The 13,371-nt window shown below is 50.2% G+C and overlaps 1 protein-coding gene across 3 annotated transcripts; it reads right to left on the reverse strand.

Moving 5' to 3' along the window:
* Nucleotides 1–7,866: 7,866 nt before the first annotated feature.
* Nucleotides 7,867–10,700, reverse strand: LOC103187945 (acetyl-CoA acetyltransferase, cytosolic-like). 3 transcript variants are annotated; one of them, XM_042337789.1, is made up of 3 exons: nt 10,618–10,700; nt 9,366–9,483; nt 7,867–8,038 (listed from the first exon to the last, which is right to left on the reverse strand). In XM_042337789.1, exons 1-3 carry the CDS (start codon nt 10,690–10,692, stop codon nt 7,902–7,904), a joined length of 330 nt encoding a protein of 109 aa, XP_042193723.1. In that variant the 5' UTR covers nt 10,693–10,700; the 3' UTR covers nt 7,867–7,901. The 3 variants fall into 3 exon arrangements, with proteins under 3 accessions (XP_042193723.1, XP_007905877.1, XP_042193731.1); XM_007907686.2 differs by lacking the exon at nt 10,618–10,700 and adding an exon at nt 9,850–10,071 and having other exon boundaries at nt 7,872–8,038; XM_042337797.1 differs by lacking the exon at nt 7,867–8,038 and adding an exon at nt 9,159–9,262.
* Nucleotides 10,701–13,371: the final 2,671 nt, after the last annotated feature.

Consider the following 13,371-nt stretch of genomic DNA (forward strand, 5'->3'; position numbering starts at 1 on the left):
GTTTCTAGATCATTGGGACCAGTTCTGGGACAGGTGGGAACTGTACCATACGGATGGGTTACACCTAAACAGGGCTGGGGCGAATGTCCTTGTAGACAGGCTGTTTAATGCTATAGAGGAGGGTTTAAACTAGTTTTGAGGGGGCAAGGGAATGCAAAAAATAAAGGGCAAGAAAATGGAGAAATAAAGCGGGGTGGGGGGGAAGTGCAGAACAGGTCAAGTCGGTCTTGGAGTGCATGTGCCTAAATGCACGGAGTTTAGCAAACAAGATTGGTGAGCTGCAGGCTCAAGTGGTCATATGGGGATATGATGCAGTAGCAGTAACAGTAACAGAGACTTGGCTCAAACAAGGACAGGAATGGGAGCTGAATATTCCTGGCTATAATGTATTCAGGAGGGATAGGGAAGGAAAAAAAGGAGGGGGAGTGGCAATATTAATCAAGGATATACGGTTATAGCCGTGGAAAGGGTTGAAGTGCTGGAGGGCCCCAAAACAGAATCTATCTGGTTAGAGTTAAGGAACAAAAAAGGAGCTGTTACGCTGGTACACTATAGACCACCAAATAGTGAGAAGGAAATAGATGAGCAGATCTGCATCAGAAGAGATGCAAGGCTAATAGAGTCGTGATAATGGAGGACTTTAATTATTATCCCAACGTAGACTGGCAAAACAACAGCGCAAAGGGCAAGGAGGAGAAGATTCCTAAAATGCATACAGGACAACTTTCTTGATCAGTATGTTTTCAGCCCAATGAGGAAGGAAGCAGTGCTGGATCTTGTTCTGGGGAATGAAGTAAGGCAAGTGGAGCAGGTTTCAGTGGGAGAGCATCTGGGCAATAGTGATCACAACACCATTAGATTCAGAGTGTATGTGGAAAGGGACAAGGAACCATCAAAGGTGAAGATACTCAACTGGAAGAGGGCTAATTTCAGTGAGTTAAGGGGGGACCTGGCCAAGGTGGACCGGAAAGAAAGATTGGCAGGTAAAACAACTAAAGAGCAGTGGGAAGTCTTCAAGGATGAGATAGCTCAGGGACAGAACAAATACATTCCCACAAAAGTAGGGCATCCAAACCTCCCTGGATGACAAAGGTAATTGTGTCTAGAATGAAGCAGAAAAAGGAGGCGTATGACAAATGTCAAACCCAAGATACAGAAGACAACCTAATAGAATATAGGAAGTAAAGAAGAGAACTGAAAAAGGAAATAAGAGGGGCAAAAACATTATACGAAGAAAGGTTAGCGGGTAACATTAAAGAGTATCCTAAAATATTTCACAAACATATCAAGAAAAAAAGGTTAGTTAAAGGTAGCGTGGGGCCAATTAGGGACCAAGGCGGAAATCTTATTGTGGAGGCAGAGGGCATGGCTGATGTACTGAATGAGTACTTTGCATCTGTCTTCACAAAAGAAGTGGATGCACCAAATGCCGCAGTATCGGAGGAGAGGGTAGAGGAAATGGATACGGTAAGTATAAACAGAGAGGAAGTACTGAAAAGGTTGACTGGGCTCAAGGTAGACAAGTCACCGGTCTGGACGGGATACAGCCAAGGTTACTATGGGAGGCACAGGTACAAATAGCGGAGGCTTTGGCTAAAATTTTTCAATCTTCGTTGAACACAGGGGTGGTGCCAGAGGACTGGAGAGTGGCTAATGTTACTCCCCTGTACAAAAAGGGGCAGAAGAACAAACCTGGGAACTACAGGCCAGTCAGCCTAACATCAGTAGTGGGGAAACTCCTGGAGACTATAATCTGGGACAGAATAAATCTTTATTTAGAAGAATATGGGTTAATTAGGGACAGCCAGCACGGATTTGTTAAAGGCAGATCTTGTCTAACAAATCTAATAGAATTTTTCGATGAGGTAAGGGAGAGGGTGGATGAAGGTAGTGCTGTTGATGTAGTTTATATGGACTTTCAAAAGGCATTTGACAAAGTGCCACATAAAAGACTTGTAAGAAAAATAGAAGCCCATGGTATAAAAGGGATAGTGGCAGCATGGATCCAGAACTGGCTGGGAGACAGAAAACAGAGGGTTGTGGTGAACGGCTACTTTTCTGACTGGAAGGAAGTGTACAGTGGCGTCCCCCAGGGATCGATATTGGGACCACTGCTCTTCTTAATATAGATAAATGATCTGGACTTGGGTATAGCAAGTACCAATTCCAAGTTTGCGGACAACACAAAGTTAGGTAGGATAGTAAACAGTGAGAAGGATAGTAGCCAATTGCAGGAAGATGTAGACATAGTGGTAAAATGGGCAGACAAATTTCAATGTGGAGAAATGCAAGATAATGCATTTTGGAAGAAAGAATGAGGGGAGGCAACATAGGCTGGTAATACAATCTTAAGGGGGGTGAAGAAACAGAGAGACCTGGGGGTTCAGGTAAATGAATCATTGAAGGTGGCAGGACAGGTAGATAAAGCTGTAAAAAGGGCATATGGGCATATGGGATACTAAGCTTTATAAATAGGGCCATAGAGTCAGGTTATGATTAACCTATATAAACACTGGTTAGGCCTCAGTTAGATTATTGCGCCCAGTTCTGGGCACCACACTATAGGAAGGATGTTAAGGCATTGGAAAGGGTGCAGAGGAGATTTACAAGGACAATACCAGGAATGAGGGACCTTGATTATGAGAAAAGGCTAAAGAGGCCGGGATTATACTCATTGGAGCAGAGAAGGTTACGAGGAGACCTAATAGAGGTTTTCAAAATCATGAGGGGATTTGATAGGTTAGAAAGAGAAAAACTGTTTCCACTGGTGGGTGTGTCAGTGACTCGAAGTCACAGATTTAAAATAGTTTCTAAAAGAAACAGAGGGGAGGTGAGAAGAATTTTTTTCACGCAGCGAGTTGTTCAAATCTGGAACGTATTGCCTGAAAGGGTGGTGGAGGTCGATTCGATAACAATTTTTAAAAATGCGGTGGATGGGTATTTGAGGAGGACGGTTTTGTAGGATTATAGGGAAAGGGCTGGGGAGTGAGATTGACATAACATTGCTCTTCTCACAAAGCCGGCACAGACTCAATGGGCCGAATGGCCTCTTTTTGTGCTGTACGATTCTATGAGATCTTTAATGCCCACCTGAACAGGCAGATGGGACCTTGGTTCTATCGGCATCTCTAATAGTGCAGCACATGCCCAGCACTGCATTGAAGTGTCAGCTTAAACTATGTGATTGCAAGTCTCGAAGTGGGGCTTCAATCCACAACATTCTGACTCAGAGGCGATAGTACTACCAACTGAGCCAGGCTGACACAAGATATATATTTAACAGGGTTTTAAAAGACTCATAGAGAGAAAGCAAGGTGAAGAGACTTTGGGAGAGAGTTCCAGAGAGCAAGGCTATAGTGGCTGAAAACATAGCCATCAATGGTAGATGAGGAAAGAGCAGTATCCGAATTAGAAGAGCAAAGAGTGTGTGCTGGAGAAGAGTGACATTATGTAGAGGATTGAGATCTTTAAGGTATTTCAAAGTCAAGACAAATGGCAGACCATGGAGGGGTGTGCTGTCACCTAGTGGCCAGTTGGTGTTATACATCAGAAGATTGCAATTTCAAGACTGTTACTGTGAGGAGAGCGTGCACTAAGGTTTGCTAAGTTCAGCTATTTGACTATAGAACTTCTGTTCACTTCAGGTTTGTGCCCACTGTAACGTTTAGGGTTATGTTCCATTTTGCTCACTTCATGGCTGTTTGCTTGACATCACTGTGCGCACACCTACAGTATATAAATTGCTTTGCAATGTCTCAATGATGTGATAAGGTGCTATATCAAGGGCAATGGTTATTTTTATGTATCCCCTTAGCCCAAGTCCTCTCATCCTTTCATAATAGCGACCCTCCTTTTTTCCAGAGCAACCGTTCCACTCTGTGTCTAAAGGCAAATGATCTATTGCAGTTAATTAAGCTCAGGTGTGTAATAATCCAAGGCATCTCTATTCTGCCACAACACAGTTTCAAACAAACAATACTGATCACAGTTACCTCCCGGAAGAATTCGAATAGTTTTCAGTAAACTAAAGCCATTTTTTCATCTCCTTTACTCTCTTGTGTAGAAAGCGTCACTGATAATGGTTGTGCTGATATACAATTTGGAGACCTGACTCCAAATAAATGCATTTAACTTGCCCAAAGATGCACATTTGGATCCGAGATTGCCACTACGGAGGGAAATGGAATTGTACCTTTGGAATTCTTTCTGTGGTTCAGGGATGTGTTTATTATGAGGAAGAGTGTTGAGGTGAGATGATAACGCTATTTTCTGTATCAGACATTTCACCAGGATGACAAGGCTGCTGGCTCAACGTATTAAAGTAGGCAGTCATCGTGGATGATGCAGATAGTATGTGGAACTGGAAAGGGAAAAGTGAAAGAGCTGTATTAACAGTATTAACTGTTTACACAGAGCTGGTCTTTTCCAGTTTAGATCAAGGTAATCCAAGTAAAATCCAATCTTGTGGCCTCAGCTCACCTTGTATTGACCTGGTCCATGTTTTGAATTACACACCCGACATGCGTATGATTTTTAGTTTAGTAAAAGAACAGACTTCGACAGGCATCTGATTTGAGTGGCACTGATTTGCAGCACGAAGCTTTTAAGAAGACTTTATCCGGCAATGTGATCATAAATAACACTGGACCATTTACACTAGCTATTGTAATGCACAACAGCTGCAATCGCCAAACATTTCAAACTTTCAGCAGCAGAGCACGGGCGATTAAGGGCCAAGGACCCTGTTTTCAAAAGAGAAATCTTTACCCCCTGCAACTTTGCCTTCAAGCTGCTGCTTATACTGTCAGAGGTTTTGCAGCGGCTCAATACGGTTATTGATGATCTCTATATTCTGAGGGAAGCTTTGTGTTCAATAGGAACTGCAGAAAGAGAAAGCACATTTGCAAATAATCCTTCTTCGAGACGTCTCAAAGCGCTTCACAGAATAGACTGTAAAGTGAACTGACTGTATATTTTGTGGGCAAAATGCAGCAGCCAATTGCGCACAGCAGTGACCCATTGTGGATTCAGTGACCAAATTAGTATTATTGTTATTTTTGAAGGGTTATTACCCTTGGAAAAGTGATCCGAAATCAACCAACAACCAGGTTCCTACTTACTGCTAGGTAAACAGAGGAGTGTCGAGTAACAAAACTTGCCTAAAGTTACGCCCTGCCCGAGAATCAAACCAAGGTCCTCTCGCTTGCGAGGCGAGTGCTCTAACCACTGAGCTACAGGACACTGACAGCTGCTCGTTCTGCGCAGGGTTAGTGTGTGTTGGTGCAGGTGGTCCTGGCCACAGCGCCCCTTAATGCCCCTGGAGGACTGATGGCTGCACAGTCACCCCGGATATAGAGCCACTGAGCTCTTTCCCCTTGGAGTGACCATATATTTGGAGTTTACTGTATTGTCAATATTGGTCACAACGAAGTCCATGACCTGCTCACATTTGAAACAAAAAGTAGAATTTGTTTCACAGAAAACTTTTTAATGAAGCAATTTAACCCATTGTCATTGTGTTTACTACGTTTGCACCACTGTTCTCTATGTTTGTGCCACTGTTCACTATGTTTGTGTCAGTGTGTTCACTATGTTTGTGTCAGTGTGTTCACTATGTTTGTGTCAGTGTGCCCAAGTTTATTTCAGAGCAGTTTTCTTTTTACTCTTCCTGGTTAATTATAGCAAATGAAGGAAAATCAACCCCAGTGTCCCCTGGCACTCCTGGTCAGTGAATGTTGTGGAAAGAACTTGAGAATGGATGTTGGTTAGGTGAGTTTTTGCTCCAAGTAGCACAGTGTTACCTAGTATTCAAGAGCGCCGCTGGGATTGTCACCTGGGCAGAATACAGGAGGCTAAAGAGCACCTTTAGCAGCATATCTCAGAAACCTGTGCACCTTCAGGAAGTCAGAGAGGAAAACTGATGAGACAGGAATTAATCGCACACTTCATAATCAATAATTTTTCACTAAAAAAATTCTCTCAATTTGCTATTACAAAACCTCTCCGGTGAGGTGAGAGCTAGAGTTTGGGCCACTGTGGGAATATGTAGGAGTTGTATCCCCCTCTCCACTCAATCCTCAGGCCAGAGGTGCAAGCCATAAAGAAGAAATTGCATTGGCAGAGGGGAGGCAATGATCAATGGAGATCACCAGCCTGGAAGGAACTTGTGTGACCCAGGGCTGAGGAAAGAGAGGTTTTGGCAGAAACCTGATTTTTCTGCAGCTCAAAAACAGGAAACAAAGAATGAAGAACAGGCACAACTTTCTTACCTTGTAAAATGGCGTTAAAAACCGTGTCAGTGTTTGATTACAAATAACCTATTTTCAGGTCTACAATACAAAGAAAATCGCAAGGTCACAAGAGAAGTGTGGATAAAGAAACCTATCGGCCCATTTGACCTCATCCTTCCAGAATACCCATCCTGCCATCTATCCATTACTGTATCATGTTGTTGGTTAAGGCACTCTACCAAATGCAAGGAATATTATTATTATTATTATTATAAGTGAATCCAATGCCCTTGCTTCAACCACTCTTCCTCATACCCCATTGCAGTTGTACAGAAATACTCAATGGTCTTCCAACATTGCCCTCACCACACCTTGAACCTGTGACCTCTTGTTCTGCTGATGTGGCCTCACTCAAGGGATTGTTCCGAATGACTTTCTCTGTCATATTCCTTTCTAAGGTTCCCTCTGAGAATTTTGTACTGCTGGTTGAAGAACCCTGGCTCTCTATCTTGTGAGGACTGCTTTGGAAGAATGAGGGGTCATCCAGGAACATGAATTTGGTGATTTAAATTTCAGTACTTGAAGCCAAAATACATAATATTAAAACAATTGAAATAAAGAACAAAAAAAAGGCCATGTGGCAAAAGGAATGTCTGGCTTGTGTTGCAAATCCTGTGGTGTTACCATGGCAATGATATTGTCGGAGGAAAATCAAAGCTAGCAACAGAAGTCCAAATTTTCTTTGTGAATTTCACAAAGAAATCACTGGCAAGCGAAAACTTGATGTAAAAGTTTTCCAACAAAACATTTTTCCTTATTGCAAACATGGTACCATTTATTCATACACTGTATATATAAATATTGTACATTTATTTGTTTAAGATGATGCCGTCTCCATGGGGACAGCTATTGTTTTTTCTCAATTGGCGTTGATCATTGTTTTTGCTCTGTGCCCTCTCTGGGGAAACAACGCTGCCTTAACTCTGTAGTACCTCCACATCATGGAGTCCTATAGCTCAGGAGTTACAGCACTCGCCTTGCAAGTGAGAGACCTGGGTTCGATTCCCGGCAGGGTAAGATGTTGGGCAAGTTTCCTTACTCCACACACCTCTGTTTACCTAACAGTAAGTAGGAACCCAGTTGTTATTCGATTAACAGAACTTTTTGCCAGAGGTAACAATTCCTTCAAAAAGCACAATAATAATAATTTGGTCACTCAATCCACGACTGTTTGTGGGACGCTGCTGTGTGCAATTGGCTGCTGCATTTTGCCCACAAATATACAGTCAATTCACTTTACAGTATATTCTGTGAAACGCTTTGAGACGTCTCGAAGAAGTGATAAGGCGCTATATCAAATGCAAGGATATATACTCTGGTAAAAAGTTTACACTCTAGTTTTGAATTGAATATCAGTGGTGGAGAAGAGGATGCACGTACAAAACACATTTTCTACTTTTCATACTTTTGTATTGTTATTGTTAGCTCTATATTCATTATGTAAAATTCAAAAAACGCTTAATTTTACAATATATTCTGTGAACCACTTTGAGATGTCTCAATGATATGACAAGGCTCTATATTAAATTCAAGGATTATTATAACGTGTGCTACTTTTATCAATCTCAATTTGTTCTAACCTCCCTAAAGGCATTATATCAAATAAGGATATTATTGTGTCACCACAGGAACAATTTCTTTTTCAAAATAGCCAGCTTTCTGTGCTGCCTCAGTTCGGTTCTGGGACTGTACAGCAAACTTGTCCTGCTCCTCTCGACTCACATGCCACTGCATCGCCACGTTCTCAGCTGCATCGAGAGGACGAGAAAAGTAATTCGGGAAACGTTCTGTAGCTTCAAACCTTTATACAAATATGTGCATGGCCAAGAGACCGTAGCTATACATAATGATGGCTATCAAGTAACATGCTACTTTACATCTACGTCCGTTCTATGAGCTTGCACAGCTTTGGTTCACACATTCACACCCTCCAAGGTGGTTTTAGGATAACACACACCTTCCTGGCTTCTGTTAGGCCAGTCATCACAGTGTAAAAGTACTGCCCTCGGGTGACTTTGCTTATCTGTCACCACAGAGGATAATTTTAAAGATATATTGTTGCTCTAAAAAGGTTAAAAGCTTGAGCTTCCAAGGAATTCAACCACAGAATCTTTTGGTCTTAAGTTGGCTGAGCCATGTAGGATGCCTGGGTCTCCACCAAGAATAGTATGTTTCTATTCGCGAGGATGTTTAAAGTGCTTCACAACTATGAAGTGTGTAGTGACTGTGTATTTTGTAGGAGCATCTTTAGTCAACAGTCATGTTCCCTTTACAGTTCAGAACAGAATTAACCTCCTCCATATTTTGAACTTCAGAAAGGATTCAGGTTTGTTCCAGTAAATTTGTTCACATTTTTCCAATCATCGATGAGCACCTCCACAGCTGAGGTAGTTAATACACGACTGTGTCTTGGAGGCTGGGAACAGGCACTTTGGATTGCAATCTGAGCTCAAACACATTTTGCCCATTATTTCAGTATCTAATTTTAAGAAATGGTTACAATACATGATTAAATAGAAACAAAAAGAACATTTTCTATTCAAATAACGCCCCCCATTTTTAATCAGAACAATACTATCTTATAAATTTATCAAACCCTGCATATAGATTGCTCCATTCCCAAGCTGCTCTATTTGAGCACTTGGTTGACAAAGGCACTGCCTGGCGTTGAACTGAGACTTGGATGACCCAGATTTGTGCCAGGTTACCTGGTCTCAGCTTGGCAGCAGATGGGATGTTACAATTAGTTTGTATAAGTAGGAGGAAAAATACAGCCAGTGTTCCCACTTCTTATCACATTCAATGGTCCTGGCTGGAAGGTGCTTGTGTGTGGACACACAAGGAAGAGACTTGTCTGTGATATTCCATCTCCTCTCATGGTCAAACAGCCCAGTGACCCTTTACCACTCGGATTCCCACATGAAGTACGGCCACTTTAATGAGATACTGGAGGGCAGCTGGTAGCCTTAGAACTAAACACCACAGATCCTCAGAGAGGTTAGAAAACAGAGGGAAATGCAATTAATTTCCAGTACTTAAATGCAAACCTTGTATTTATTCAGTGACAGTTCTTACCTGTTACACCCATGTGGTAGTTATAAAAGGCGTCCATTAGGCCATCACACAGAATGGTATCCTGAAGGAACATGTCTCCTACTTTGACCCCAACTCGCATTGGAACCACGTGTGAAGCCTGTGATTAAAAGAAGCAGGTTTTAGCTAAGTGTACTTGCTGTGTACTGGGACTCCACATGCAACAAGATCTGGCTGGAGAAAAGGAAGAACTTGCATTTGTATAATGCCTTATTTTGTGGACCACTGGCACCAGTATTGGTGAAAGAGGGAGCTCTTCCATCAGGATGTCATTGAACATATTCAAGACTGAGATTGATTTTTAAAACCTAAAGGATTAAGGGATATGGGGATAGGGCGGGTAACTGGAATTAGGTTAGAAGATCAGCCATGGTCTTATTAAATGGCGGGGCAGGCTTGAGGGGCCGAATGGCCTACTCCTGCTCCTATTTCTTATGTTTTTCATGTTGACAAGACAAGGGCTTTCCTGCTTGGCTCCCGTCAGCATCTCCGCACTTCAGGCATTGGCTCACGTCAGCTCACGGAGACAGTACAGAATATCAAACCAACGATTTATTCAAACCTCATCTTCAACCTTTCATTTGGGGTTTTATCAAGTTGACGTTCTTCGATCTTCACAACACTGACTGCCAACTTCAGCCACAGCCCCCCTTTCCCCACCCCCAGCCACCCTTAACAGCATCTTTTGCCCTATTATTATTATTTATTATTATTATTTCCCCAATCCCTCAACCTATCTCCCCGGCAGGGGCTGGGGGGGGGGGGGGCAGGGGCAGGGGGGGGGCAGGGGGCAGGGGCAGGGGGGGCAGGGGGCTTGGGGGGCAGGGGGCTGGTGGGGTGCAGGGTGGGGGCAGGGGCTGTGGGGGGCAGGGGGTGCAGGGGGGCAGGGGGTGCAGGGGGGGCAGGGGGCTGGGGGGGCAGGGGGAGGCAGGGGGCTGGTGGGGTGCAGGGTGGGGAGGGGGCAGGGGGGCAGGGGGCTGGGGGGGCAGGGGGCTGGGGGGGGCAGGGGGCTGGGGGGGGGCAGGGGGCTGGGGGGGGGCAGGGGGCTGGGGGGGGGGGGGGCGCTGTGGTGATGGTAATAGTGATGGTTAAGGACCCGCACAAACAGCTTCAATTATCCTTCAGCTGTTTGCAGGAAATCCGCCTCCAGAGCAGCGCCTCCGCACACACACACACACCCCCAGTGTCCGGGGGTCCCCCCCAGTGTCCTCCACTGGAAAGGATCACAACTCACAGCGCTGCACCGAGTGCAGGAGGCGGGGGGGGGGGGGGGGGGCACCAGGCAATCCGCCCCGAAACCCCCCGCCATCCCTCCCAGTCACCGAGTGCAGGAGGCGGGTGGGTGGGACCAGGCAATCCGACACGCCCCGCCCTCCCTGCCAGTCACCCCACCCCTGGGCCGGTCCCTGCAAGGGCCGGTCCCTGCAAGGGCCGGTCCCTGCAAGGGCCGGTCCCTGCAAGGGCCGGTCCCTGCAGCCGGTCCCTGCAAGGGCCGGTCCCTGCAAGGGCCGGTCCCTGCAAGGGCCGGTCCCAGGGCCGGTCCCTGCAAGGGCCGGTCCCTGCAAGGGCCGGTCCCTGCAAGGGCCGGTCCCTGCAAGGGCCGGTCCCTGCAAGGGCCGGTCCCTGCAAGGGCCGGTCCCTGCAAGGGCCGGTCCCTGCAAGGGCCGGTCCCTGCAAGGGCCGGTCCCTGCAAGGGCCGGTCCCTGCAAGGGCCGGTCCCTGCAAGGGCCGGTCCCTGCAAGGGCCGGTCCCTGCAAGGGCCGGTCCCTGCAAGGGCCGGTCCCTGCAAGGGCCGGTCCCTGCAAGGGCCGGTCCCTGCAAGGGCCGGTCCCTGCAAGGGCCGGTCCCTGCAAGGGCCGGTCCCTGCAAGGGCCGGTCCCTGCAAGGGCCGGTCCCTGCAAGGGCCGGTCCCTGCAAGGGCCGGTCCCTGCAAGGGCCGGTCCCTGCAAGGGCCGGTCCCTGCAAGGGCCGGTCCCTGCAAGGGCCGGTCCCTGCAAGGGCCGGTCCCTGCAAGGGCCGGTCCCTGCAAGGGCCGGTCCCTGCAAGGGCCGGTCCCTGCAAGGGCCGGTCCCTGCAAGGGCCGGTCCCTGCAAGGGCCGGTCCCTGCAAGGGCCGGTCCCTGCAAGGGCCGGTCCCTGCAAGGGCCGGTCCCTGCAAGGGCCGGTCCCTGCAAGGCCGGTCTCTGCAAGGCCGGTCCCTGCAAGGGCCGGTCCCTGCAAGGGCCGGTCCCTGCAAGGGCCGGTCCCTGCAAGGGCCGGTCCCTGCAAGGGCCGGTCCCTGCAAGGGCCGGTCCCTGCAAGGGCCGGTCCCTGCAAGGGCCGGTCCCTGCAAGGGCCGGTCCCTGCAAGGGCCGGTCCCTGCAAGGGCCGGTCCCTGCAAGGGCCGGTCCCTGCAAGGGCCGGTCCCTGCAAGGGCCGGTCCCTGCAAGGGCCGGTCCCTGCAAGGGCCGGTCCCTGCAAGGGCCGGTCCCTGCAAGGGCCGGTCCCTGCAAGGGCCGGTCCCTGCAAGGGCCGGTCCCTGCAAGGGCCGGTCCCTGCAAGGGCCGGTCCCTGCAAGGGCCGGTCCCTGCAAGGGCCGTCCCTGCAAGGGCCGGTCCCTGCAAGGGCCGGTCCCTGCAAGGGCCGGTCCCTGCAAGGGCCGGTCCCTGCAAGGGCCGGTCCCTGCAAGGGCCGGTCCCTGCAAGGGCCGGTCCCTGCAAGGGCCGGTCCCTGCAAGGGCCGGTCCCTGCAAGGGCCGGTCCCTGCAAGGGCCGGTCCCTGCAAGGGCCGGTCCCTGCAAGGGCCGGTCCCTGCAAGGGCCGGTCCCTGCAAGGGCCGGTCCCTGCAAGGGCCGGTCCCTGCAAGGGCCGGTCCCTGCAAGGGCCGGTCCCTGCAAGGGCCGGTCCCTGCAAGGGCCGGTCCCTGCAAGGGCCGGTCCCTGCAAGGGCCGGTCCCTGCAAGGGCCGGTCCCTGCAAGGGCCGGTCCCTGCAAGGGCCGGTCCCTGCAAGGGCCGGTCCCTGCAAGGGCCGGTCCCTGCAAGGGCCGGTCCCTGCAAGGGCCGGTCCCTGCAAGGGCCGGTCCCTGCAAGGGCCGGTCCCTGCAAGGGCCGGTCCCTGCAAGGGCCGGTCCCTGCAAGGGCCGGTCCCTGCAAGGGCCGGTCCCTGCAAGGGCCGGTCCCTGCAAGGGCCGGTCCCTGCAAGGGCCGGTCCCTGCAAGGGCCGGTCCCTGCAAGGGCCGGTCCCTGCAAGGGCCGGTCCCTGCAAGGGCCGGTCCCTGCAAGGGCCGGTCCCTGCAAGGGCCGGTCCCTGCAAGGGCCGGTCCCTGCAAGGGCCGGTCCCTGCAAGGGCCGGTCCCTGCAAGGGCCGGTCCCTGCAAGGGCCGGTCCCTGCAAGGGCCGGTCCCTGCAAGGGCCGGTCCCTGCAAGGGCCGGTCCCTGCAAGGGCCGGTCCCTGCAAGGGCCGGTCCCTGCAAGGGCCGGTCCCTGCAAGGGCCGGTCCCTGCAAGGGCCGGTCCCTGCAAGGGCCGGTCCCTGCAAGGGCCGGTCCCTGCAAGGGCCGGTCCCTGCAAGGGCCGGTCCCTGCAAGGGCCGGTCCCTGCAAGGGCCGGTCCCTGCAAGGGCCGGTCCCTGCAAGGGCCGGTCCCTGCAAGGGCCGGTCCCTGCAAGGGCCGGTCCCTGCAAGGGCCGGTCCCTGCAAGGGCCGGTCCCTGCAAGGGCCGGTCCCTGCAAGGGCCGGTCCCTGCAAGGGCCGGTCCCTGCAAGGGCCGGTCCCTGCAAGGGCCGGTCCCTGCAAGGGCCGGTCCCTGCAAGGGCCGGTCCCTGCAAGGGCCGGTCCCTGCAAGGGCCGGTCCCTGCAAGGGCCGGTCCCTGCAAGGGCCGGTCCCTGCAAGGGCCGGTCCCTGCAAGGGCCGGTCCCTGCAAGGGCCGGTCCCTGCAAGGGCCGGTCCCTGCAAGGGCCGGTCCCTGCAAGGGCCGGTCCCTGCAAGGGCCGGTCCCTGCAAGGGCCGGTCC

Source organism: Callorhinchus milii, unplaced genomic scaffold (genome assembly GCF_018977255.1).
Source record: "Callorhinchus milii isolate IMCB2004 unplaced genomic scaffold, IMCB_Cmil_1.0 Scaffold1, whole genome shotgun sequence".
Lineage (NCBI taxonomy): Eukaryota > Metazoa > Chordata > Chondrichthyes > Chimaeriformes > Callorhinchidae > Callorhinchus > Callorhinchus milii.

What these genes read in the sequence shown, in the direction of transcription:
- LOC103187945 (XM_042337789.1), bottom strand. Translation starts at nt 10,692, where the DNA reads ATGGCGGGGGGTTTCGGGGCGGATTGCCTGGTGCCCCCCCCCCCCCCC. An exon ending in CCTGCACTCGGTGCAGCGCT is followed by an intron (nt 9,484 to 10,617) that starts GTGAGTTGTGAT and finishes TTTTAATCACAG; the next exon opens with GCTTCACACGTGGTTCCAAT. An exon ending in CTACCACATGGGTGTAACAG is followed by an intron (nt 8,039 to 9,365) that starts GTAAGAACTGTC and finishes CTCTCGATGCAG; the next exon opens with CTGAGAACGTGGCGATGCAG.